Source organism: Aythya marila (assembly GCF_965140915.1).
Source record: "Aythya marila genome assembly, chromosome: 11".
Taxonomy (NCBI): Eukaryota; Metazoa; Chordata; class Aves; order Anseriformes; family Anatidae; genus Aythya; species Aythya marila.
The window spans coordinates 2,927,572-2,954,779 of record NC_139052.1 but is presented as its reverse complement, the minus strand read 5'-3'; the positions used below and the strand labels follow the sequence as shown (position 1 = coordinate 2,954,779).

Below are 27,208 nucleotides of genomic sequence, written 5' to 3'. Positions count from 1 at the left end.
GTTACAATTTCTGGATTAATATGCAATGAAGATAAAATGGCCTAACTACAATAATTTCTCACACATCTAAACAAAGTTTCAAAATATCACTTTTTTTCTGTTCCAGGAAAAAAAAAAAAAAAAAAAAAAGGCAACAACAACCTGATGGGCGGGAACCATGTGGACTTTTAAGAACCAGTGGAAGGAACTGGCTCTCTTGGAAAGTCAGCAATCACAACCTCAGATTCTGCTGTTACTAATAACAACTTACATGATGAAGAAATCTTATACTAAGTTCTTCCTTGACCTGAGAAAATTCTTTATGTTATAGTAATACATCAGTAGTTTTAAGAAGAGCTCTTACCTTCTGAATAGCCCTGGCCCATCTTGCTTTTGCAAAATTTCTTCCAGTTTGATTTTTATTTCTTCTGGTGAAAGAAAACATATTTAGAATAACTAAGTATAGAAAAAAATTAAAGAGCTCTTAAAAGTGTACAGACATACTGATCAAGGCTAGGTAAAACCGTAGTCTTTTCTGTGTTTCTTCTGTATATACTACATGCTTTTTATACTAGAAAATATTAGCTTTATGGAAGTTATTCTTAATATGAACTTATGAAAACTTACCCCGGTATTTCTTGGAAAAGTAACTTTATACTTACAGGAAAATAACTAAGCACCACACAGCATCATCTTTCTACTCAATATGTAGAGCTGTTCATTAAGTACTCTATCAGTAAGTGCATTCACAAGTAGCTTTACTTTGCACATAATAATACCAAACAAGATATATTTAAACATGTAAGAAAACTCTTTATTATGATCTCTTTAGGTCTCAACATGGAAGATTTTATTCATATCTGACAAATGATACATTATGAACTAGATCAGTATTTGTTATAGTGGATAACCAGTTTCTAGTTCATTTTTCCAGAAGGAAAATTAAAGTTGCAATTAAATATATATATATATATATACACATGTATATTATTTCAAACACCTTTAGTTTTGTATGGATTTGAATGCTGAAATTAATAACATAAAAAGCCACTATTTTAAGTCTCAATAATTAATATTTTGATTGTCTTACTTTCATTACAATGAATATAAGGATAGACAAACACATTTCCCTCTCCTCTTTATTCTCTACTAGGGTTCTTAGTTGATAAAATAGAGCAGAATATTTATAGTGAAAAGTCCCTAGATCTGCTGGATGATTTAACTGTAAAATTAGAGCACGGCACACACATGCTTGATTCAGCATAGAGGGAAAAATATACAGACACTAGACAGTAAACAAAACACATGTAAGAAAATATCAGACTGAGGTTCTGAAACAATTCTCATCTATCCAGGCATTCTGAAGCAGTTAATATATGTTCAAGGACAGAAGACTTGCTCACAGTAACCCCTTTGGATTACTTGGAGCTACAGTAATTCTAAGAGTATACTTGGCTTGCAAAGACATGACCCTTGCCCTTATATAATTAATAAGTTATGAAGGAACATTGGCAAAGGAACGTATTTCCTCCTTATTCTGCTTCATAAGTAAGGATTACAAGATCTTTGATATCAAATGGCAGGATAATATGAAAAAAGTGTTGGTGGCTGGGAGGCTGGGGGGGGGAGGGGTGGGAAGGGAGGGGCACAAAAGACTGAATTTTCTCAGTAAAGGCAAATCCTTGTGAGACAGTTAGCAGTCATCCACTGTTTGCTAATGGCACTAAAAGAATTAGTGAGAGGTTATCTTAGAACCATCAGCTCTAAAACCTTCAGCTATATCACTAAGAGGAAAATAAAAAAAAAAAAAGCGACCAAAACAAAAACTCACATTTAATCACTTAAGCATAAGTAACAGAAATCTTTGAAACAGGAATGTCATGCAAGAGATTGCCCCCCACACTCAGAAGCTACGGAAATCAATTTTAATGATATTTCATTATTCAGCTGTTTCACCACACCTGTGAAGAACGTTGATTTAAGTTGTAATATACTAACTCAGTTCATGACTTTTACACACAGGTTAAAGTCATTAGTATAATCTCTAGCATTCCTGAGGAATTTATGTAATTCAAAATATACAGCCTCATACAATAAGAGGTAAGTAGTAAAATAAGATTATATAGTAAAAATTTATAGGTGTAATATATGGAGGACTGTAGCAGCCTCTCTACTAAGTAAAGTATTACTAGTATTAATACTATACTTTAGTAATATCCTTAGGTCCACACAGTCCTACTTAATTATCTTGGATTTCTAGAATAATGTTCTTTTATTTGAAGAGAGAAGTGTTCTCTCTGATAAGCAAAGTAGACCAAACATGATTCAAGTGAAGCATGAAGAGGTTTGTCTTCCCTTGCTCTTATCTTTGGCGCTGCATATTTGCAGGTTCAGCCTTTTTCCTACTTGCCTTTTTTTTTTTTTTTTAATATAATGTAAAACATCCAATGATATTAGAAATTAATCCATTCCATCACGTTGCTGTTATTTAGATGGGAAATATAAGGCAATAATTAACTTCAGGAATTTTTAAGGTAATTAGTTTCAAGGTCAGAAGAGGAATTGATTATCAATGTTGATTCAGAAAAAAAAAAAAAAAAAAAAAAACACAACAACAAAACAGATTAGAACCATTTTCTCTGCCTTAGCTGACAGTAAGCAGGGTCAAGAGCATTCTTATGTTTTGAAGGATAGTACAAAGTCAGACAAAAGCATTTAGTTAGTCTGGATAACTTTTATAAAGTCATTGGTCTGTGCTCAGTCTGCTCAGCAGTGCAGACATCTAAGGCAGCGTGTTCAACACTTGTTCCTACAACATACTGTGGTTTCTGAGAGGTAACTGGTCAGCCTCCTGTAGCTCACAATGATAGGAAGAAAAAAATAGAGAAGTCTCATCATAAGAAGTCCAGAAATACTCAGATACAATAAAATGAGCATGTAGCCCAGGTCAAAGTTTTGATGCACTGTGCATCAAACTTGTCGGGTCTTTTGATCTCCCTGTCATATGAACCTAAATTACCAGTCTTGGTGAAGTTAATTTACCATCAGAAGACATATATGCACAGGAATGCGCAGGCTAGATAAACGTGAAGGCTGTTCACAGTTTTATCAAAAGCTAAGGATTTTTAGTAGAGCACAAAAATTACACTGACACTTCCATTTAACAGATGCTTCACCTATCAATTTTGTTGCCCAAACACATTAAAATTGGTCCAGCATTTCAAAGACAAAGGGCATTTTCATGGCACTTCTTATAAAATTAAATCTCAGTATTGACTGTTGAAAAGCAGTTAATTACAGAGCAGTTACAACGTGGCTACATACAAATAATTACATCTTCTGAATGCTTATTTGTTTGCAATACACAGTCTAGAACACCTGCATTGATTTCTAAATATTCATCATTAATGTTGCTTTCATCAGCTCCGACTATAACCTGAAATAAACTGTAGGAAAAAAAAAAAGTTTTGACATGATTACACTCTATTTTTTCCTCCTCAAAAACATGTATTATTAAGCACTTATTATTCAGCAATTTCTACTGCCCACTACCAACACTCATGCTGAAATTAACACATTCTGCTTAAATCAATCTCTAGTGGACTGGTCAAGCACAACTCTATCTTGATAGCACACTACCCCAAAATTGTTTGCATTTGTTTTACTTGAAATAACTTTCTGGAAAGCAACTGACACTGGTCATTCCTGTAAGAATATAAAATATATAGATGCTTATTGTCATTTGTAGTTAGTTCACAGGGAGGATGGAAAAGAATATGTAAAGATGAACAGCTTCAGCATCTTTTAGCATAAGCAAAAGAAAAAAAATAATACTTTTCAAGTACTAAAGCTATAGCTTCTGAAAAATATACATATGAATGTACCTTGGGAAGCATATAATAAGTCCATAAGGTACTTGAAACTTTTGAGGGAGGATTTACACATCTGTTGGTGCAGTGAAGCTCATCTAGAGAACTATCCAGATCTAGGGAAGTTGATACCAGAGTTGGCACACTGGGCCAACTTGATGTTTATTGTTGTCAACGGAAGGAAGACACAGACGCTCAATATGAGTGAACACTGAACTTCAACTTTAATGGATAGCTCAGTCGCCCTTTATCTAGTTCGAACATAATCAACTCATACATATTGCAAAAACTAAGCTCAGCATTGGCTAACATTTCCCGCTCTTTTCAGTTTGTTCCTCCTTCTTTTAGCCACCGTCCCGCCTTAGGGGCCTTCCCAATCGCCCAAGGGCATCGTGTCCTTGATCCTGATTGGCTCTCAGCCAGCTGCGTACGTGCCAGACTCATGTGAGTTGAGTACGGTACTTCACTAGCCCATTGCCTCCTAACTGCCCAACATCAACATGTCCTATTTCACTTAACCATTCCTCCACAATTCCCCCGTTTTTATTTTGCGCTACAAATACCTTCTCTGTGAGTTGCTCTAGTTTCTTAGTTAGGCAGTTAAGGATTATACGTGCAGCAACTAAAAAAATAATAATAATAATATAAATCAATATAATTATAAGTAGAAAGCGAAGTCCCTCTTTAACTAACAAAACCCATCCACCCATGTTCCCAAAAACAGATTTAAGCCAACCTTCAAACCAACTATCTTGTACTACAATTTTTTGTGTATGATCCCTTAACCGTTTCAACTGGTCGTGAATTGACTAACCATGGTCAGAAAGATAAAAGCAGCACATTCCTTCTACATCTTCACACCCATGTCCCTGAGCCAGCAACAAGAAATCAATAGCGGCCCTATTTTGCAATACAGCATGTCTTAGACTCTCCATATCTTGTGACATTTCAGAAAGAACTTGTGTTGTTACATTCGATTGTTTAACAGCCCAACAAGCAAGCTTATTAATGTTAGTCAAAGCGTGTGCAGTTCCCACACCAGGCACCAAAGAAACAAAGAATCTTTCTGCTGGACCCCACAATTCTACATCATCATTACAGTCAGAACCCAGAGTTTTTAGTTCTCGTTTAATTCTTCTGCTCCTTGTCGAGTTCTGCCACGAGTGTAAATCTGGAGCGGAAAGTGTGAGTCGCCCTAGGTAACACGGTCCTCCTTGCCATGCACGGTCTCCGCAGATCAAAAACATGCCAGAGAGAAGCAGCACAGCCGCCGCTGATTCCATGGTTACGTCAGACAGGCTGCAGGGTCCTGATGTCCGTCCCTCTGCTCTGTGCTGACTCGCCACACGGTGAGCTCCAAGCGCAGCGCTGCTCGTGGCGGTGACTGAGGGGGGTGGGGAGGCTCCCATTGCCCCGTAGCCCCGAGGCAGCGTTATCATTCTCTCTGAAGGCGGCAGTGGGCAATGCCCAGCTCCAGCACTTCCCGGCTATCCCAGTCGCTCTGTAGCGGCAGCAGCGACTCCCTGCTCAGCCTGATGTGTAGCTAAAGCGTTAGTGACTGTTCTCCAAGGCTTCAATAAATTTTTTAGCAGACTTAATATCATTAATAACATCAAACAATTTGTCCCCAAATTTACGCCACTCTGCTTGTTCAAAAAACTGTATCAGGATTTGTAAAACAACCCTGCGCTACTGCACATGCTAACAACCCTGGTAATTCTTTTTTTTACAATCTATATCTAAAATGCTCCGCTTTTCTAAAAAGCATCTGAGCAAATTATACGCCGCTTGTCTTTCATACCTTTATATATACAGTTGCAGCCTTTGCAAAGACCTCGGCGGCGCTTTTCCGGCGGGACCCTTTATAGGCTCATCCCGAGTGCGGGGACTCCCTTCCACCTTCTGAGCTGCGGGTGCGGGGACTCCAAGTTTTCGTCCCTTTCACCTTTCAGACCTCGGCGACGCGTGACCAGAGGGATCCTCTCCCGGGTGCGGGGACTCCACGTCCCTTTCACCTTCCCGACGCGGGTGCGGGGATTCTTGTCCCTTCCACCTCCTGGGCTGCGTTGCAGGACCGGATCCTCCCTTATTCCGTCGAACACGTGGCCCAGGATCACTGCCAGCAGTGTCCAAATCCCGTTCAGACCTGTCCCTGTTCGGGCGCCAATTTGTTGTCGACGGGAGGAAGACACAGACGCTGAATATGAGTGAACACTGAACTTCAACTTTAATGGATAGCTCAGTCGCCCTTTATCTAGTTCGAACATAATCAACTCATACATATTCCAAAACTAAGCTCAGCATTGGCTAACATTTCCCGCTCTTTTCAGTTTGTTCCTCCTTCTTTTAGCCACCGTCCCGCCTTAGGGGCCTTCCCAATCGCCCAAGGGCATCGTGTCCTTGATCCTGATTGGCTCTCAGCCAGCTGCGTACGTGCCAGACTCATGTGAGTTGAGTACGGTACTTCACTAGCCCATTGCCTCCTAACTGCCCAACATCAACATGTCCTATTTCACTTAACCATTCCTCCACAGTTTATAATATGACCATACACCTGGGCTACTATAAACTTGTCCTTGCTATGGCACCTGCCAGGTGATTATCTGGAGCTGATTGTATTGAAATAGTTTGCAACTGAAAACAAAGCATCTTGTATCACCAGTTTTCAGAGCAACTCTCCTACTTAGTAGAAGAGAACACTGTTCATAGTGAAAAGTTTATCTGGAACTTGGATTTGTAAAAGTGAGATCCCAGACTTAAGAATTTTCATTCTACAAAGCTATAATTTAATTTTAACTCATGTCACTGATCTCAAATATAGAGTACAGATAAAAGAATTGGTATAACATTAAAAAGCTATGTAATGAGATCCAGTTTCATAAAAACACTAGGAAGAATACTAGGCAGTACACGTCTAAGCTACAAAATGTTAAGAGGACATAAATGACCAAAAAAAAACCCCACACAACTGTAAAGGAGAATTAAGAAGAGGGCTAGGCTTTCCACAGTTAGATTTTTATTTTATTTTTTTAATTCTCACAGATTCATGCAAGTTAGGACTACCTAACTACTCCATATGTATATATATGCATGTATATGTACACATATTTTCATATCTCACTGACAAGAGAAGTCAGAATTTGCTCCATGATACCTTTCCTGTAGTATTAAATATACCCTTGCACAAGTTATTATTTGCAGGTGTTCAAGTTGCACTTCAAAATTCATTTTCCCAACACTAAAGCAGAAAGTAATAAAAAACAAATAAAACCACGCTCATGGCCCGACCACTCATTTCTACAGCAAAGTTTATTTTTCAACTTGCTTACACTATTTTCTTTCACATTTGCTTTCTTATTATCTCTACTTTAGAAACTTTACCATCTTCACTTATCCGTCCACATCACATATATTTCAACTGCTTTCACTTACAATAATTCACATTTACAGTTCTAGGTTCTTGATTATTTTTTTTGTTTTGTTTTGTCTTAAATCTACAACTATGAAGCTTTAGTTTCTTTGGGATAAGGTACTAGATTTCCTCTCAGCTTGTATTTTGAACATAATATTATCTGTGCTAATGAAATTATTTTCTGATTTTGAGATCACCTTGTGTACCTGCCTAAGTTTTAAAAGTACAACAATAATATTCAGACCAAAATATTTACTAAACACATGAAAAAAATCAAAACAAACGAACAGATTTATATGCATATAGGTATGTGCTTAGTGTTTTTCTTCCCAGTGTTTTTCTTCCCCAATATTTGATTATCTTCTAGTGAAACATCTAGATATGCATTTATCCCTATGGAAATAAAAATGTTGTTTTTGCAGAGTTACATTGTTTAAAAGTAAGGAAGGTGGTATTGAGATATGCTTGCAAAGATAAGAAAAGTTAGCAGACAACATTGTAAAATGCAGATAACCAGACTCCTTAGAACAATTAGGTGGAAATCACTGAGTCAAGTCAGATAAGCGACGAAATATTACCACTTCAAACAGTAAAAAAGTCAAAAAAAATCTGAAATTTAACAAGCCAGCAACTGAAGGCCATGTATTGTCTGTGAAACATTGGGTAGGTTGTGAACCTGGATTACCCAGTCAATGGGGAAACAGGGAAGCGTCCTAGTCATCAAGAAATGAAGTATATAAACTGCACTGTGTGACTAGTAGGTGCGTTCCTACTTGTGGGACGCCCACCATTGCAATCACAAATAAATTACTACTTCACTGAAGTCGTTGCCTGAGCCTAAGTTATTGGCTACAGAATGTTTCTCACAATCCCCATAGTGAAACTCATATTTTTACAGAATCACAGAATCTCTAGGTTGGAATCTCAAGATCATCGAGTCCAACCTCTGACCTAACACTAACAGTGCCCACTAAACCATATCCCTAAGCTCTACATCCAAACGTCTTTTAAAGACTTCCAGGGATGGTGACTCCACCACTTCCCTGGGCAGCCTGTTCCAATGTCTAACAGCCCTTTCGGTAAAGAAGTTCTTCCTAAGATCCAACCTAAAACTCCCCTGGCACAACTTAAGCCCATTCCCCCTCCTCCTGTCACCAGGCACGTGGGAGAACAGACCAACCCCCACCTCACTACAGCTTCCTTTAAGGTACCTGTAGAGAGCGATAAGGTCACCCCTGAGCCTCCTCTTCTCCAGGCTGAACAATTCCAGCTCCCTCAGCCGCTCCTCGTAGGACTTGTTCTCCAGGCCCCTCACCAGCTTCGTTGCCCTTCTCTGGACTCTCTCAAGCACCTCCATGTCCTTCTTGTAGCGACAGGCCCAAAACTGAACACAGTACTCGAGGTGTGGCCTCACCAGAGCCAAATACAGGGGGACGATCACCTCCCTAGCCCTGCTGGTCACACTGTTTCTAATGCAAGCCAGGATGCTATTGGCCTTCTTGGCCACCTGAGCACACTGCTGGCTCATATTCAGCCGACTATCCACCATCACTCCCAGGTCCTTCTCTGCCAGACAGCTCTCCAACCACTCATCTCCCAGCCTGTAGCTCTGCTTGGGGTTATTGCACCCCAGGTGCAGGACCCGGCACTTGGCCTTGTTGAACTTCATGCAGTTGACCTCAGCCCATCGGTGCAGCCTATCCAGATCCTCCTGCAGAGCCTTCCTACCCTCGAGCAGATCGACACACGCACCTAACTTGGTGTCATCTGCAAACTTACCGAGGGTGCACTCAATGCCCTCATCCAGATCATCGATGAAGATATTAAAGAGGACTGGCCCCAGCACCGAGCCCTGGGGGACGCCACTAATGACTGGCCTCCAACTGGACTTGACTCCATTACTTGACTCTTTGGGCCTGGCTATCCAGCCAGTTTCTAACCCAACAAAGCGTGCGCCAGTCCAAGCCACAAGCAGCCAGTTTCTTGAGGACAATGTTGTGGGAAACAGTGTCAAAAGCCTTGCTGAAGTCAAGGTAGACCACATCCACAGCCTTTCCCTCATCCACCCAGTGCGTCACTTTGTCATAGAAGGTGATCAGGTTCGTCAAGCAGGACCTGCCTTTCATAAACCCATGCTGACCAGGCCTGATCGCCTGCTTGCCCTGCAAGTGCTGCATGTTGACTCTTAAGATAATCTGCTCTATGAGCTTCCCTGGCACCGAGGTTAAACTGACAGGCCTGTAGTTTCCCGGGTCAGTCCTCTGGCCCTTCTTGTAGATGGGCGTCACGTTTGCTAGCCGCCAGTCAACTGGGACTTCCCCCGATAGCCAGGACTGTTGATAAATTATGGTAAGTGGCTTGGCCAGCTATTCTGCCAGTTCTCTCATTACCCTTGGGTGGATCCCATCCGGCCCCATCGACTTGTGCACATTGATTCAAAGATCGAAGCCGTAATTCCTTTAAGTGGTATATTCTTTATTGCAGCACTGGATGCACGGGGGATCTCTCCACCTATCGTGCATACCCAAAGCAAAAAGCAGTCTTGAATTTATACAATCAATCTATCAATATTCTACAAGCACCTATACATATGCATTACCTATCCCCGCCTTCCCTCGCTTCTCATGCTAATTAGCCTTTTGGCACCTTGCGCCTGCGCAGAGCCTTCCAAGAATTGTGGGCAGGGGTCTTTGGGACGTGGGCAGGGGTCTCTGGGAGGAAGACCCCGAGTCTTCCTCACAGTGTACTTTTCACCTTTGGTCAAGAATCTGCTGAATTGGCATGTTTCTTAATTGCGAGAGCTGGTTGTTGCCAATTCTTCCGTTTGTTGTATCTTTATAATGAATTCCAATGTCCAGTTTTGAGATTTATAGTCCTTACGTTTGTTTCTCTGTCCGTCTGCCGCTTCCTTATCATGAGTTTCAGTGTCTTGTTTCGAGATATACAGTCCATGTCTGGGGATTGTCCTTGCCTCCCCAATGCCTCCCCAATGCCTCCTTAATCAACATCCAAGTGCCATACCAGGTCACCAACCATTTCTTCGTGTATAGTGAGGGCCACATCCTGCTGTCCATCCCCTTCCACCAGCTCAAGGTACTTTTTTCTAAGTCCAAATATTTCCTCCACTTCTACCTAAGATTTTCATAGGCATAATTCACATTTATGTTGACCTTCCCATTTTTCTGAAGATATTTGTTCTTGCTTTGCCTTTAAGCCACAGTCCTTTTCCTGCACAGCTGCTAAAGATACCCTGCCAATAACTGCACCCTATTTAACCCTCCTCTTCCTGGAGATAATTAACTACTTGTTTTAACTATTAGTTTCAAGGAATTACTTTCTTCTCCTTAGTGTGATTTCACCCTTAAGACTATATGTTTATGGGTCGTTGCCATCTGCAGTACAACTGATTGAGGAATTCACAGCTTATTTTAACAATTACATTCCAATTACATTATTTCTATGTCCCGACTTACAGTATGACCAAAAAAATATGTGCATCATTACAGATAACGAGGTAGTAATATAGTTGGAGTAGCTGAAAATGGTTACTGGAACGGGGGGATAACTTCTTAAATCAATGTAATTGACAAAATCATTGGTTTGGTACACTGTGAAGTTAGAGCATAAATTAAATTTGTCTTCATTTTTACGTTTGCATCAACATAATTGTAGTGTACATGACTTCTTTTGAGTAAGACCCATTAGCGTACCATTCAAATACCTCTCACAGGCCTCAAGACAGCCTGCAGCATTACTGCAGATATCATCCCTGAACGTAGTGCTGTGAGAGATTAGTCTTTTGAAATGCTAGGTGAAATAAATATTGACATCGACCTAAATGGAAAACAGAGAAACTATGTGAGCACAACAAAAAAGTTAGTTTCTATATGCGAAGAGGACAGAGGCCAGAAAAGGGATGAACTGACAATATATCACTATCTTTTGTTTATTAGGAAATTGCAGTTAAAAAGGAGTAAGTTGGAACTGATAGAGGAACAGAGAAGAAAAAAAATTGTTTTCGAGCTGAAGCAGCCTGAATTATGATGTTAGTTTTGTCATCCCCTCTCAATGCAAAAATAAGAAGAGGAATAATGCAAGTTGTCATTCAAGACCTATTGTTAGATGTGCTGTGAAATAGCTTCATTTATGCTACCATTTACACGCTGTGACAAACTAAACAGTCTCTAGGGCACAAGTCTACAGTACGATAGAGCTTTTCTACTCCACTTTGACAGCAAAGTACTGAAAGGTTATCTTTTTGTCAATCTTCAATAGTTAGAAATCCACTAGTGCAGAAGCTAACACACATGCACATGCACAAAGGCAAAATATTTTATATAAAAGCTTGAATTCAGACTGAGAACAAACATTAGACAGGGTTTATGGAGACAGCCAAAGGTATGCAACAATTTATTATACTTCTGAGATATCCACAAAATTCTTCAGTACTAAACCCCTCAAGTACAGAAATTCTTAAAATAATTAAGTTACTTCAAATGGTTTGACTTTGAATGATGTAGATATATTTTGGTTTCATCATCATGGAGTTTTCTTTTTGTTTGATGAACTCTATTTCTCAAACATGGATACACACATTTTTCACAAGGTTTAGTTTACAAAACTGTGTGACTTTTATTATTATTATTATTGTTGTTTTAAATACTAGAGGAAATGATTCAATTACGTTAAGTATTATTCTGAAGAACAACTGCAAATGAAGACCTAGTGCTAAAGTGGATGAATCATAATAGTTTGGTTGGAAGGGACCTTCAAAGGTCATGAGGTCTGACTGCTTGACCAATCAAAATGCCTCTTGAACACTGACAGAAACTGTGCATCAATCACCTCCCTAAGAAGCTTGTTCCAATGTTTGACCACCCTCAAAGTATTTTTATTTATGTATTTATTTATTTATTTATTCCCCCCTCACATCCTCAATATCCAGTCTGAACCTCCCTGGCACAGCTTTGTCCAATTTGTATGTGTCCTGGTTACCAGAGAGAAGATATCAGCACCCTCTCTCCCACTTCTGCCTCATCAGAAAGGAATACACAGCAACAAGGTCACCTCTGAGCCTCCTTTTCTTCCAACTAGCCAAACCAAGTGTTCTCAGCCCCTTCTCATAGGACATGCCTTCCAGCCCTTTTATCAGCTTTGTTGCCTCCTCTGACTGCTTTCAGGTATCTTCATATCCTTTTATACCATGGAGTCCAGAACTACACATGAAAATCAAGGTGAGGCTGCACCCGTGCTAAATATAGGGGGATAAACACTTTTGACTGGCTAGCTATGCTGCGTTTTATGCAGCCCACCCACTCAAAGCTGTGAACTGGACTAGACTAGAACTGGACAAGAAGCTGTTATTCAGATAGGTGGAAAAGAGATTTTGTGATTTCAATCTTAGTATACTTAGTGTAGTGCCAATATTTTCCTGTACATTGCTGCAGAATAGTAGCTTTGAAGACTCCTTCTTACCCCCCACCCCTCCACCCCCACCCTTCTTCTCTGGCAAAGTGTATCAGACAGTAAATCAACATTTTACCAAGTAACCTACTAGCTTTTCTGATGAATACAGGGATACAAGACAGACTTCCTAACTGAGAAATCCTCAAGATATATTCTCTCCTCAGTGCTGCAATAGTTACATTCCAAGTACAAGATATTTATCAGAATAAAAGCACATGCAATTAGGACAGCAACTGATTTACAAGACCAGGTGACACAAAGAAACACATGTTGGTCCAAATAAGACACAAGAAAGACAGTTTTGCTGTCCTGTGAAGTACTGGCTTCTAATCCACCTTGCCTCTGTTACAAAACAGAGATATATCTCCTGCACTGAAATGTTGAAGCCATTCCTTACAGCAAATTCCTTTATACACGAAAGCAATTTTGACAGCAAAAATGGCCCATTATTTCTGAGAGATATTATGCTATACTGAGGTCATCCTGTTTAAGGCAAACAATTCCTTAACCAATCTAAATAAAATAAATCGTGATAGATAATTCATGGTTCTCAATGTTCTATATTTGAAACATATTCTGCAGTTTTATGTAGGTGAATATTAATGAAGTATTTTAATGTTGTTTTTCAGTAGATTTAGTTAAGATGGTATTAGCATGCTAGACAATTATTTATAGTTAAATTAAATAGTGGAAAGGCTATATACCATACGTTTTTTCCACTTACAGTTGATTTGCAGTTATGCCTATAGATCTAGTTCAATTGCTCAAATGCTTCTTCATCCATACATTTCTGCTTTTCTGAATATAGAGCATAGTTTAATTATTTATGTTTCAGTATAAAAATCTGCATCTACAAATATGACTGGAAAAGAAATAACTTTTTTCATGTTGTAGATAGTCTTGAATAATGTGAACTGTGCAGTGCAATAAGGAGCTGTAAGAATAAGCCTCTGCTTCACAGGCTAAATGAATCATTAATACATACTATTTATTCTGTAAACATTTTTCCTTGAACACTTTTTTTTTTTTTTTTTCTAGAGCAGAATGATATTACAAACAATAATAATCCATACCTTTTCCAGAAAAAAAACAAACAACTCACAATCAACAAAAAATCTCTGAGGTTTGCTTTGTGAATTTAATGCTGCTCCTGTTTTCACTTCCGTTCATTATGATTTGCAGCAATCAAGCAGTAACAGAGAAGGCTCTACTGCTGTATATAAACATCTTTAGCTTAATACTGCTATACATAAACAGCTTAAACCACTGGGAAAAAAATGAAATAAAATGCATATATATTTGTCTATATTGGAATTTAGTATCCTAATCTACTCATATTCAAGTAGTCTTTGAACATAACTGCACTGTGGAAAGCAGTTGGGTTTTAGTCCAAACTTAATCTCTATCTCTAGTATCTGCTATATGTGATCAGTATTTTCCTTGCCCTTCAGCAATTGTTGCAGCCTGAAGTAAAAGGTGTTGTCATGTGCTTATACACATTTTCTGACCTCAAATCTTGATATTGAAGACAGAAAAGGAAGAGTGTCCAAAGCACATGATTTTACTATTTGAGATTATTTCAATCTACTTACATGAGTTCAGGAAGACATGTTCAGTTTTAGTCATGTATCAATAATTACTATTCAATGGACAATGCTAGAAAAATCACATCAATACTAGAAATCCCATTTGAAAATCTGTACAAATAGGTAATCAATCACATAAGAAAAAAAAAAGTAATATGAAGTTCATAACATTTTTTTTTTTCATTTTATGCCAATCATAATTCTAGCCAAGGGTTTGTAACCAAGCCATCACAGTGCAAGTGATATTTGCAAATTATTTCTAGTGGTTTCATTCTATGTGACTGTATTGGTTTCCTTTGAGGAAGCATTTTAAAGACGTAATATGGCACGGCACTAGTAGCCTAATTAAACATTTTCTTCTCTTCCCGCAGGAACACTTTTCTCCTTCTGTTATATAGATCTTCCTATAGATCTCTTGAGCCTCTCTACCTGAAAATGGCTGTGTGTTGTTTTGATTTTTGGGGGGAGAGGGAGAGGATGGGGAGTTGACAATGGGAATTTATCTGAACAAGAATAGATACCTGACTTGGCTATTTTAGCTTTTATATAAAGTGAATAGCTTTTCTTTTAATTTTTGTTTTAGTAGTTTCAAAGGGAATATTGCACAGAGATTGAATACACTTCATTTGCACACATCTGTGAGCATTAATTAGATAAACCATTTCCCAGAAGCTGACAAGGCCACCTACTTATATAAAAGTAGTAATTTAACTAAAGTGTGTGTTAACCTTTGAAGAATGCAAACCTTTTGGTAATTACAGATGCATAACAGTAAATTGTTATAGCTACATGAAAAAAAAAAAAAAAAAAAAAGAAGAATGCATAGACCTTAATTAATCTAGAACCAAGAAACAAAGTTCTTACTGACTTCCCTATTCCGTTCACACCAACATCCAATGAATTCTTCATGAATAATGTAATGACAGAATTTCAGGGGAAGTCAGAATGATTTGTCATTTATTGTGAAAGGTTTTCACCATAACAGATAATACAAAGGCATAAATATTAATAATGAAGTCAATTAAAGCTCAATAACAGGCCATCATAGGATGCAAAAAAAGTCATCAAAACATTTCCAATAATCACAAGCAAAAGAGACACATGAAAAGATTTTAAAAAGTTAAATAGCGGTTTATAGGACAAATGAAACAATATAGTTATAGGGAATAATATTGGAAGCTAATAATAACCTTTGCCATGTGACAAAGATATTTACATTTCACAATTGTATAACCTATTTTATAATTAAGTTTTATAGGTTGGTTTGCATACCTCAGCAAATCAAACTTTGTCTTTTGTGAGAGTTAGATACCACCTCTTCTCCTAGTAGTAACTTCTCCATGATTATCTCATTGATAGAGTGGAATACACAGTTATGTTGCAAACCAGGAATGATGTGAAAAATCTGTTTTTAAAAACTGTGTTGTATTAAACCCAAAGTACAAAGCCCTATTTCCACAGAGTTCTTCAGAGCATCCGAAGCAGAACTACCAAGAAATTTGTCAGATTAATTATTTTACAGCTCTGCAACAGAATGCTTGTCCTTAGAGAAACACAATGTACATAAACTCTATTTTTTCAAATGAGAAATAGTTTGGGTATTAAAACAATAACTCAATGTAATCAATTTATCATCAATAAGAATTTTAAAAATCTACATCAGTAATTTGCAATTTAAATTTTGTGTCCACCAGGACCCTGAATAAACAAATAGACTTTCATATACTAGCCACACCTGGGGCCTCTCCAGGCACTCCTTACATCCCACAAATCCATTTAAGATCAGAGCTGGGCCTCTATTTCCTGCCTCAGGTTATGCTGCAGAAGCGACAACCTCTAGCTCAGATACAGCTCTGCCTGACGATGGACCCATTTATCTACACACTCAGTCTTGTACTGAGTTGTGCTGTCTTAAGCCTGGATCTGCCCTCACTATTTGTTCAATTCCTTATGCCCATTTTGTCAATTTGCTGAGTACAATGTTTTCTGTACACATTGCTCTTTATAAATTATTTTTTTTTCATTGTTAGTCTTCCATTCAAAATCTTTTAACACATACAGTTACTACCAATTTTAAAGTTAACATAGTTGTAAAACTTAAGAAGAGGCATCTTACAAAACCCATAATCTCTTAAACTTAAAATTCACTATCTTTATGGTGCTTAGTATTCTCCAGCTCTAATTTAAACATTGATCATACTTTTTCTACTGTGGATAGCTACTGCAACGTTCTTTATAAAAAGTTTTTTTTTTTTTTTTTTTTTTTTTCTTAAGTAAGCTTTTTAAAAGTAGTTTTTGAAAGAACTTTTACTCAAGAGCAACAGTTCTAAGCAACAAAAGATCTGAAGGAGAAACATTTGAGAAAAGCAGGAGGGTGGAACTGAAGTCTGCAAGGGCAACAGAGCAGAAAAGGATCATCAATGAGTGTGTTAACTTGAGTGACAGATGAGAATTAAGCCTGGGGAACAATGGAATGAGCTCTCAGCACTACACTGCTATCCTAAAAAAGCTTAAGTTTATATCAAGTGTAAGCCACTGTTACAACAATTTTCTCTTATTGAAAAGATCTACCTTGCTGTAATAAAATAAATTATGAACACTTTTTTTTTTTTTTTTTTCCTTTTGGAATTTTAAATGACTGTTCTATGAAGCTAAATGAAGCTTCACCTAATGCAGAATCCCTTTCTATCCACAATGATTTCTATAACTCAGGCAGAAAACAGCTACCTAAAGCAGACAAACTGCTCAGAAGAATGCTCTTCTGAGAAAGAAAGTTCATACTTAGGGGAAGTCACTTAGTGGGAGCTTGACATAAACAGCTATCTTACCTTGCCTTTGGAACATAGAAGTATTTCATGATTTAAACTTATTTATAGAAAAAATAAAACAGCTCTAGGAGAACACCAAATCAAAGAACAATTGCAAGTCAAGTTTATTCTCCTATCATCCCATTGATTAAAAGTGAAAAAAAAAAACCACACTATTACTCGATACTCAGAAAAATTATTTGCATTTAGAATAAAAAGACTAAAAAATTGTTTTTGCCATGGGAAATAGTGTAGAATATTATAAAACAACACATGTTAAGTAGTCCACAGATCTTATCATGCTAGAAACTACAGAAATGAGAGAAAGATAGTTTTCATAAAAATACCTGTATTCCATATTATTTGTGTGAACTAGAAGATATGACAAACTAATTCTCTCCTTGTATGTACTGCAAAGATTCACACATACCAGCTAAAAACTTTTTTTTGACTTTATTTCTTTTTCACAGTAAACATGAAAAGATACAATCATGCATCACGGACAGTTATTCTCAGCTATTCTGTGTTATAGCTTTGAGGGAAAAACTGTCAGTGAAAAGTAACAGGAGAATACAAACATACATGAACAGACATTATCAGCTTAAACAGCTATGGGTACATACTGGAAACATGATTTTAGTTTCAGGAATTACTGACCTGTAGCCTAGAGGTGGAAATTTGCATGGTTTATAAGAATTTTCTGCTTTTGTATAATTTTAATTTTCTTTCATGTGGGCTTGTACAATTAAACATATTACTGGACAAATGATCACTTCAAAAGTGATCTCTTCAAGCAAATTTAGACCTTAGCAAATGTTTCTTTCTCTTTATATAGAAAAATATGGAAGATTAATTACATTTTTAGGAGGCTGTAAAAAATTTCTTAATCTTTGAAACATCCTGAAAGTTAAAGATTCAATTCATCACACTGAAGTGTTTGTTGTTGTTGTTTTTTAATTTTCATTGATTTGAAAAAAAAACTTCATGTTGCTGTTAAAATTAAAATCAAATCTAATGTTTTAAAATGATAATCCTATACATTGGTCTATCATGGTTTTGTATACAGCAACTCTCCCCTTTATTTCCACTGTGATTAAAAGGATGTATGACATCTATTTATTTGTAGGTAGAATAAGAAGTCTGAAGAACCAAGATTTTTAATACTTGTATAAGTAAGTATTTTCTGGTCCTATGGTTGATTTATACCTCTGCAGAAAAGACAAGCATCAGATAACTTATTAATATTCTTTTAAAAAGAAAGAGCTACTGTAATGCCCTTGATTTTATTTTTTAAAGAAATATTTTGTTTAATGTTGCTTGCTTTGGAAGTGCTCCCACTCCATATGACTCCATTTGTTTTAGTTTCATTAACAGGCCCCTGCATAGTACTTTTGTTTTTCTGGTTAACTGGTGACCACTGCATTAACATCGTCTAACATTTTTAATTGGTAATTTTAAAACCCAGCAAATATTTTAAATAAGATTTTGAGTGTAACATTTTCAAAAGATGAGTAAAATCTTTTGAAAATGAGACATAGAAGCTTACCTTTTGATGCTCAATATTTTTCTTTAATATACTTTTTAGCACAATTTTGTTTCAAACAGTAGTTTCATATTTTACAAGACAGAATTATTCTGAGACTGATCTGATGATTATTCTGAGAATGATCAATCATGAGTATTTTCCTTTCTATTGTGTCAGTTAAGTGAAGTGTCTCCAGAAGGGCATTTTAAATGACACTGTTAGATGCACTTTGAAAATGCCTATAATTAGACAGAAACGTTTTCAATTTTGAAATTTTATATTGTAATTAATTGGTAACCCTCTTAAATTAATAATACAAAAGTTCATTTCAATTCAATAAAATTATCTGGGACAAAAAGACTAAGGAAAGAATTCCATAATCAAGATCATAGAATGGCTTGGGTTGGAAGGGACCTTAAAGATCATCTGGTTCCAACCGCCCACCAGAGGCAGGTATGCCACCCACAGGTTGGGCAAGGCCCCATCCAACCTGGCTTTGAACACCTTCCAGGGGTGGGGCATACACAACTTCTTTGGGCAACCAGTTCCATCAGGTCACTGCTCTTACAGAGAAGAATTTCTTCTTAAGAATTTCTTCTTAATGTCTAATCTAAGTCTATAGATGATTTTTTTTTTTTTTTTTAATCTTAATCTCAACAGAGATCTGAGAGAGATGTCAGATCTCAGAGAGAAATGTCAGATCTGACAATATGCTAATGACCGTTCACATGTTTAATAATTCAATAACTATTTCCCTATACTTTTCTGACAGCTCTCACCCTAAGGAAGCAGTTGTAATTCTCTTCTAATATCCTGCAAGAACTTGAAAGTAAACAAAGAGAAATGATCACAAAAGCCAAAAATGCTGTAGTACCACATATATAATATATACTGGCTGACTGCACTGATGAGCTTGATCTTTTTGCAAACTAATTTTTTAGTCATTTTGTGTTGAAGCTATCGGCTCTAGCACTTTCTTACTGTAAGTCATTGAAATTCAAATGAAAAGGTCATTTAAGTGTGTACATGTTATACCTTCAGAGAGTACACAATTATGTAACAGTTTTTATCAACTCTTATCTGACAGTGAACAATGCAAGTTTCTGCATTTTTAATACTACTCAAAAGTTCTCAATGCTTAGCCACATTGAACTCGATTACTGTTGATGAGGAATCTTATATACCACTGCTCTGTCAACTTTGCTGTCCTGTCAAACTTTGTGCTGTTTGACACTCTTAAAAATACTGCTTGTTTTTCCTGTTGGTCACAATTTTGATATCTTTAATGCCTTGTGCACATTAAAATTAAGTATCACACAAGCAGCACATTGCTTGTGAATCACAAACTAGAAAATCATGCTAAAGAAAGTCTTACTGATATTTGCCTCATCTAAAGACTCCTGTTGTGAGATGGAGTTCAATTTTTCAGAGCTCCATGAAAAGCTTTCTCTCCCATGCTTCAGTATACACCTCATTATTTAGACTGTCGATCCACTAACACAAAGCTAGAATAAGGTCGGACTGCCCCCATTCATTCCTGCTCTTCCTTTGTGATGCAACAATATATTTGAGCATCTGCCAAGTTAAATGGACCACAAAGCTGAGCTGAATGGAAACTAACCTAACGTTTTAATCCACAACAGTTATTCAGTCTGGTTAATTCAATGGCAAGACAAACTGTTATGATGACTCAGGAGAGGGACAACATGGGGAGAACTGTGATTAGCTGAGAGTAGGATGAAAATTAGTCTTTTCATCCCTAAACCTATTAAATTCATTAAACAGGCAGAAAAGTAATCAAGTGACAGGTAGTGTTTCTTGTTTTTCAATTCAGAACACTGTTCAAGAGAGACTCTTCCAACAAAACACAGTTCCAGAAGAGATGGAAAACAGGAGAGAACATCCTCATGGCTATAAGCAGCATGGGTTTTAGAAACAAGGATGAATAGAAAGAGTGTCTTCCAGTTCTGATGAAACGTTCCTTTTATATGAAAGAAATTTGCTTTGCAATATATTTGCTATTAAAGAACATAGAAAAGTCAATGACTAACTTAATTGTCTTTAAAATATTGTCCTTTTAGAATATCACCTTAGCTTCAGAAGCACAAATATATTAGCTTTCATTTATCTGTATACAAACATACATAATTTGTTGCAACGGATTCTAAAACTTATTTATTGCTTTCAAATCATTAATTGATTCCTCTCTTATTTAATCTTATTTATTTATTTATTTTCAAATTCCTATATTTCTGATTTACTTCTAATGTCTACATTTTTTGTAGGCTAAAATCTCATTTTCTGACAATCAATGATTCATCAAGAGGGCACAAACATTGCCAATTTGTTTGTACAGTATTCTTCATATTTTTTCTTTCAATGGAATATAAAGATCATGTTCTGTCCCACCATGATGGTAGAAGTATGCTTCATGGCTTTATAGTTTTAAACAGCTTGCAGTCACATACTTGCTTAAAATAATCATATCACTGAATGTCACTTAAATGAAAATCAGTAAGTTATGATACATGTTTGATATGACAAATTAAAATACCTTAGTCTGTTTTCTTGCATGCTGAGACCACTTTCCATGGGTGACAGTCTATCATGTGTATCTTTCTGTGAATGAGTTTTCCCTTGGAGAAGCATCCCTCTGTAGTAGCGTCTGTAATCTAAATCTTCGTGCACATCTGAGGAGGGGAATTAAAAATAAAAAGATAGTAATTTTTGTCTATTTTGTAGAAGAAGCTTCTAAAAAGTAGTAAATATTTAATCCACAATTATTGTAAGTAACATGGAAATAATTCTGTTGATTCCAAAATATTATAATTAAATTATATGTTCTACATGAAAAGCAGAAGCGGAGTTCCAACATTACTTTGTGTTGATGAATGACTCGAAGAGCAAGGGCACGGGTCCCTAGAGGAATTGTACAAGCAAGGCAAAGAAAATACAGAATTTATAGCCATGGAGTAGGCCGGATGAGAAACATTCTTGTGAAATATGCAAGGAGTAGTCTGTCCTTGAGAGAGAGATAAACAGGTGGATCTGAGGCCCAGGAAGATAAGGAAGTAGCTTATGTGCTGTAACTGCAAGTAGGAGGAACAGTATTTTTTGCAACACTTTTAGGCTTAGCCAATAGGATAGTGACCAGTAGGCATAATTATCGCTGTGTGTATAAATATATGGATATCTGTGCAATAAAGTTGAAGCTTGTATTACCACTCATATTGAGTTGATCATTTGCTTCCCCGTGCCGAAATCGGAGGGTCTCGCACCCACAACTTTGACTGTTGGAACTTTAAGAGGACCACGCAAGTCCCCTTTGTCACACGTACTTGGAAACGGATCATTTCACAATTGAAAAAATGTACTGTTGGACTGGGAAGAAAGCAGATCTCAATTTTCCAGTTCAAGTCCCATTCTTAAAGGTCCATATATTTCTCATGTGTCCATGCACAGTGTTCCAGGATTACAATAATTTTTAGTAAAGAATCAGATTTTACCTAACAGCATTTTATATTTGCCTAAAACTAGCCTTATTTCAAGTTGTTATCTCTTTGGAAGGGTCTAGTAAATCCTATCTGCAATGAGATAGGCAAACTTACTTTCTGCATTTTATTCCATAAATCATACCAAGAGTTTTCATGAGAGGAAGATTCGTGATTTGGCCCTGAACCTGAGGAAATTTTAGAAAAAAATCTATGCGTCCTTTTTTTTTTTTTTTTTTTTTTTTTTTTTTAAAGTTCTTGTTATGTATTCAGAACTACATTGATTTATTTCCTCTCACACTATTTACTCACAGTTTGGTTAGCTGCCAAAAAAAGTAATATTAGACATATAAGCTGAAGAAACACTACAGAAAACAGGATATTGTGGTTTTCCAACTTCAAAATTTGGAACACCACACCACCTAGACATGTGCAAAGCACTTGACACTGATCCCCATGCTATTGTTGTCTGTAAATTGGTGAGACATAGATGTGATGGATGGACCGCTCATTAGGTAAGGAATTGGCTGGATGGTCACACTCAAGAAAGCATGGTCAATGGCTATGTCCAGTTGGAGATCACTAACAAGTGCTGTTCCTCAGGGTCAGTGTAGGGACTGGTGCTGTCTAACATCTTTGTCAGTGACATGGCCAATGAAATTGAGTAAAACTGAATGAAATTGAAAGAAATTTAAATTCAGCAAGCTTGTTGAAGATACCAAGCTCTGTGGTGCACTCAACACACTGGAGGGATAGGATGCCATCCAGAGGGATCTGGACAGGCTTGAGAGGTGGGATTGTGAGAACCTCGTGAGGTTCAATAGGGCCAGGTGCAAGCTCTGCACTGGGCCAGGGCAATCCCAAGCACAAGTACAGGTACAAATGAGAAAAATATATTTTTCATATGGTTTATACTTTTGACTGCAGAACAAAAGTTCTGTTTACTGAAGAGTCACCTAAAGAAGCCTTTTCCACTCATGTTTTATAACTGTTACAATAGTTATCTACTTGTCTTTGTCCAAAACAACAATAGAAACTTATGGTAGACAGTAAACACTTAATATTTTCTCTCTTTGAGTTACTGAAAAAACTATTCTTACATTTTATTTTTTTTAAACTGGTCTTGTCCCCAGAATGCCACAAAGTCTACTGTGGCCTAAGTTGTTCCTATCCTACAAGTACATTTTGGCCAGATCTATAACCTGCATACATTGGGTCTCAGAATCTAAGGATATAAACAGTACACACATATAAGTAATCTAAAAGAAAGGTATGATATGTATTATTCAGCTGTGCAAAACTGCTAATGATTGAAACATTGTGATTCTGTGATTCATTAACCTCCTGTTAGAAATGATTTCTCTTAAGTCCCATGGTTAAGGCTTCTGTTTGCGAACATATGTTGAATGCTTCAGAGATTGAACCCCTGGGGGAAAACTCCCCCAGGAGTTTTAAGTTAAAATAATTTTAAGTTAAAATAATTTTAAGTTAAAATAATTTTAAGTTAAAATCAGTTAAAGGTTTAACTGATTTCAACAGGTTCTTGTTCATGCTTGCATTTCATAGGGGGAAAAAAAAAGGTACAAAACACAACCACCTGGTCAAATGACAGCTTCTCAACTTAGCTGTGCTGTTGCTAGGCAAAGAAGTTCAGATGGACAAAGTAAGGTAATTAATCAATAAAACTTGTTTAAATGTTTATAAACAGTAATAAATACATCTTGAAGATCATCTAATTCCAGCACCCCTGCTATGGGCAGGAATACCTTCCTTTAGATCAGGTTGCACAAAGCCCCATCCAACCTGTATCCCTTATGTATACATACATGTATATCCAAATTTTATTACTGAGAATTTGATTATAGAATTTTAAATGAGATCCTCATTTTACTTAGTAGTCTTTTAATAGAGCTCAGTCTAGATGGCAGTGGTCTAATGATTACCTTACTGCTACCACAAGTAAGGTTAGCTCATACTTTTAGAAAAAAAAAAAAAAAAGCATCCATGAACGAACTATGCATTCGTTCTATGCTTTATGCATATGCAAACTATGCATTAAAGCACTTCTCCAACACTACATACAATGCTTCAAGTCCGCATGAAGCTACATGTATATTGTCAGAGGAGCATGCAGGCCTCTCATTTCCACTGAATGCATTACATTTTTCTGTAGATGACGTACCTGGCATTCTCAAATAGTCAACTAACAGGAAACACGAAGAGAAAATGCAGTCTTCAACTTTCAAATGGAATTTGGCCTAACAGAAGATTGTACTGATTCTAACAGTCAAAGACAGATTCTCTGAAACTGAAAGTCATTCAACAGAATAAGCAATCAAATTGTAATGACTCAGTTAAACTCCACGTAGAAGAAAATACGTGCCTTACTCAATACCTGAGACATAATGCTCTTAAATGCTTCCCTCTGCACACAGAACTACAGTATAACAGTGACCTCTACAGGATTTCGAGGGCACTAAGTGTCTAGAGTTCCAAGGAATGTCTGTAAAATATTATTTCTCACAAATTTATTTGTCAAGAGTACAGGGACTTAAAACCTGACACTCCTGCTAGGTAGCAGTCTGAAGTCAGTAACAACCTGAATTTTACAACTTGTAAACATGCAATTAGGGCAAGTTTCTTTAACAGACATCCACCAGGTTTCTATGTAGCAAAACTATGTTGAGAGACATTTTAACCATTTTACTGATTCAAAAAACATTCCAGAAAGAACGTGTGGTGCATAGAACGTGTCAATTGTACCAAGTTTTTTTCCATTTATAATGGCTGTTCTACTTTTACTGTACACATTGTTTTCTGTCCTCATCTTTATAAACCACAATTTCTTTGTACTGCTGTTCTGGTTTTGTACTTAAAGACTCAGTCTTTTCAAGGTATGTTTACTTTCCATCATGCTTAAAGGAAATAAGCTGATCTCATAAGTGGGAATAATTTAGGACAAGGCACATATGAATAGCAAGGAAGCAGTTCCTACATACCAACCTCAGTTTTCAGACAACTGAAAATTATGTGTGGCTGCTGGAGGAAAAAAAAAAAAAAAAAAAAAAAAGAGAAGAAGAAAAAGAAGAAGAAGAAGAAAATACAGAGTGTAAATAAGGCTTAAGTTAACTTTTAAAATGCCCTTTTCTTTACTAAAATAGTACTAGAGTTATATATATATATACACACACATATACACAACGCCTGTTGGTGACTCAGGAATCCAAAAGAGTTCATGGTTGCGCTGTGAAAAAATATACAATCTATCAGATGTATTCTATCAGATGGAGTATCTCTCCTATTAAGAAAGGCTGAGAGAGCTGGGGGTGTTAAGCCTGAAGAAGAGAAGTCTCTGGGGAGACCTCATTGCAGCATTTTGATACTTAAAGGGGACTTACTAAAAAAAGAGAGAGAGAGAGAGTGAGCGAGCAACTTTTGCTAAGTCAGATAAGACAGGACAAGAAGTTAATCTACACTAATGCATGCAGCATGGGTAACAAACATGAGGAGCTGGAAGCCATCGTGAAGCAGGCAGGCTACGACTTGGTTGCCATCATGGAAACATAGTGGGACCACTCTCATGACTGGAGTGCTGCAATGTCTGGTTATAGGCTCTTCAGAAGGGACAGGCTTACAGGCAGCATGGAGGGGGTGGTGTTGTGGCTCTCTATATTAGAGAGAGTTTTGATGTTGTGAAACTTGAGGCTGGGAATGATAAGGTTGAGTCCCTATGGGTTAGGGTAAGCGGGAAGGCCAACAAGGCAAGCATTCTGGTGGGGGTCTGTTATAGACCGCTGAACCAGGATGAGGAGACAGATGAGTTCTACAAGCAGGTGACAGAAGTTGTGAAATCATCAGCGCTTGTTCTCATGGGGGACTTCAACTCCCCAGACATATCCTGGAAGCACAACATAGCCCAGAGAAAGCAGTCTAGGAGGTTTCTGGAGAGCGTGGAAGATAGCTTCCTGACACAGCTGGTTAGTGAGCCTATGAGGGGAGGTGCCCCGCTAGACCTTCTGTTCAAAAACAGAGAAGGAGTGGTGGGAGATGCGGTGGCTGGAAACTGTCTTGGGCAGAGTGACCATGAAATGGTAGAGTTCTCCATTCCTGGAGAAGCCAGGAAGGGGACCAGTAAAACCGCTGTATTGGACTTCCAGAGGGCTGACTTTGAACTGTTCAGGACACTGGTTGGCAGAGTCCCTTGGGAGGTGGTTCTGAAGGGCAGAGGAGTCCAGGAAGGCTGGGCACTCTTCAAGAAGGAAATCTTAATGGCACAGGAGTGTTCTGTCCCCATGTGCCCAAAGACGAACCGGCATGGAAGAAGACCGGCCTGGCTAAACAGAGAATTGTGGCTTGAGTTTAGGAGAAGAAAGAGGGTTTATAATCTTTGGAAAAGAGGACGGGTCACTCAGGAGGACTATAAGGATGTTGCAAGGCTGTGCAGGGACAAAATTAGAAAGGCCAAAGCTCATCTGGAGCTCAATCTGGCTACTGCCATTAAAGACAAAATGTTTTTACAAATACATCAACACAAAATAGAGGACTAAGGAGAATCTCCATCCTTTACTAGATGCAGGGGGAAACTTAGTTACAAATGATGAGGAAAAGACGGAGGTGCTTAATGCCTTCTTTGCCTCAGTCTTTAGCGGCAAGACCGGTTGTTCTCTGGATACCCAGTACCCTGAGCTGGTGCAAGGGGATGGGGAGCAGAATGTGGTCCTCACTATCCATGAGGAAATGGTCAGTGCCCTGCTATGGCACTTGGATGTACGCACGTCAATGGGGCCAGATGGGATCACCCAAGGGTGTTGCAGGAAGCACGGCCGAAAGCACAACAGACACTAGCATGCTCTATCTTATTGCCTGAATAGCCTAACTTTTATAGTGAACTTAACAGGGGTGGATAGTGTCTCACACAAGATTATTGGTCAAAAGCACTCAGACAAACAACTACAAGAAAACAACCCCACCTGCAAGAAAACAACCCCCTTGTGGTTAGCAGTCACGTAGACCTTGTCCTTGAAGCCAGATGTTGGTAACAATATTTTTCTAAATTCCTCAATTGGGTGATGT

The 27,208-nt window shown here is 37.6% G+C and overlaps 1 protein-coding gene across 3 annotated transcripts in view; it reads right to left on the bottom strand.

The window, feature by feature from the left end:
* LOC309882208 (protein unc-13 homolog A-like) overlaps nucleotides 1-27,208 on the bottom strand; it is a 57,504-nt gene that overhangs the window by 16,979 nt on the left and 13,317 nt on the right. For 2 of the 3 annotated variants that reach the window (XM_082769049.1, XM_082769048.1), the window contains exons 6-7: nucleotides 21,199-21,334; nucleotides 344-404 (exon numbers count right to left, since the gene is read on the bottom strand). In XM_082769049.1, the coding sequence (XP_082625175.1) occupies nucleotides 344-404; nucleotides 21,199-21,334 (197 nt within the window). Of the gene's footprint in view, nucleotides 1-343; nucleotides 405-15,307; nucleotides 20,663-21,198; nucleotides 21,335-27,208 lie in introns of those variants that run through there. The other variant, XM_082769050.1, reaches the window with a different exon arrangement.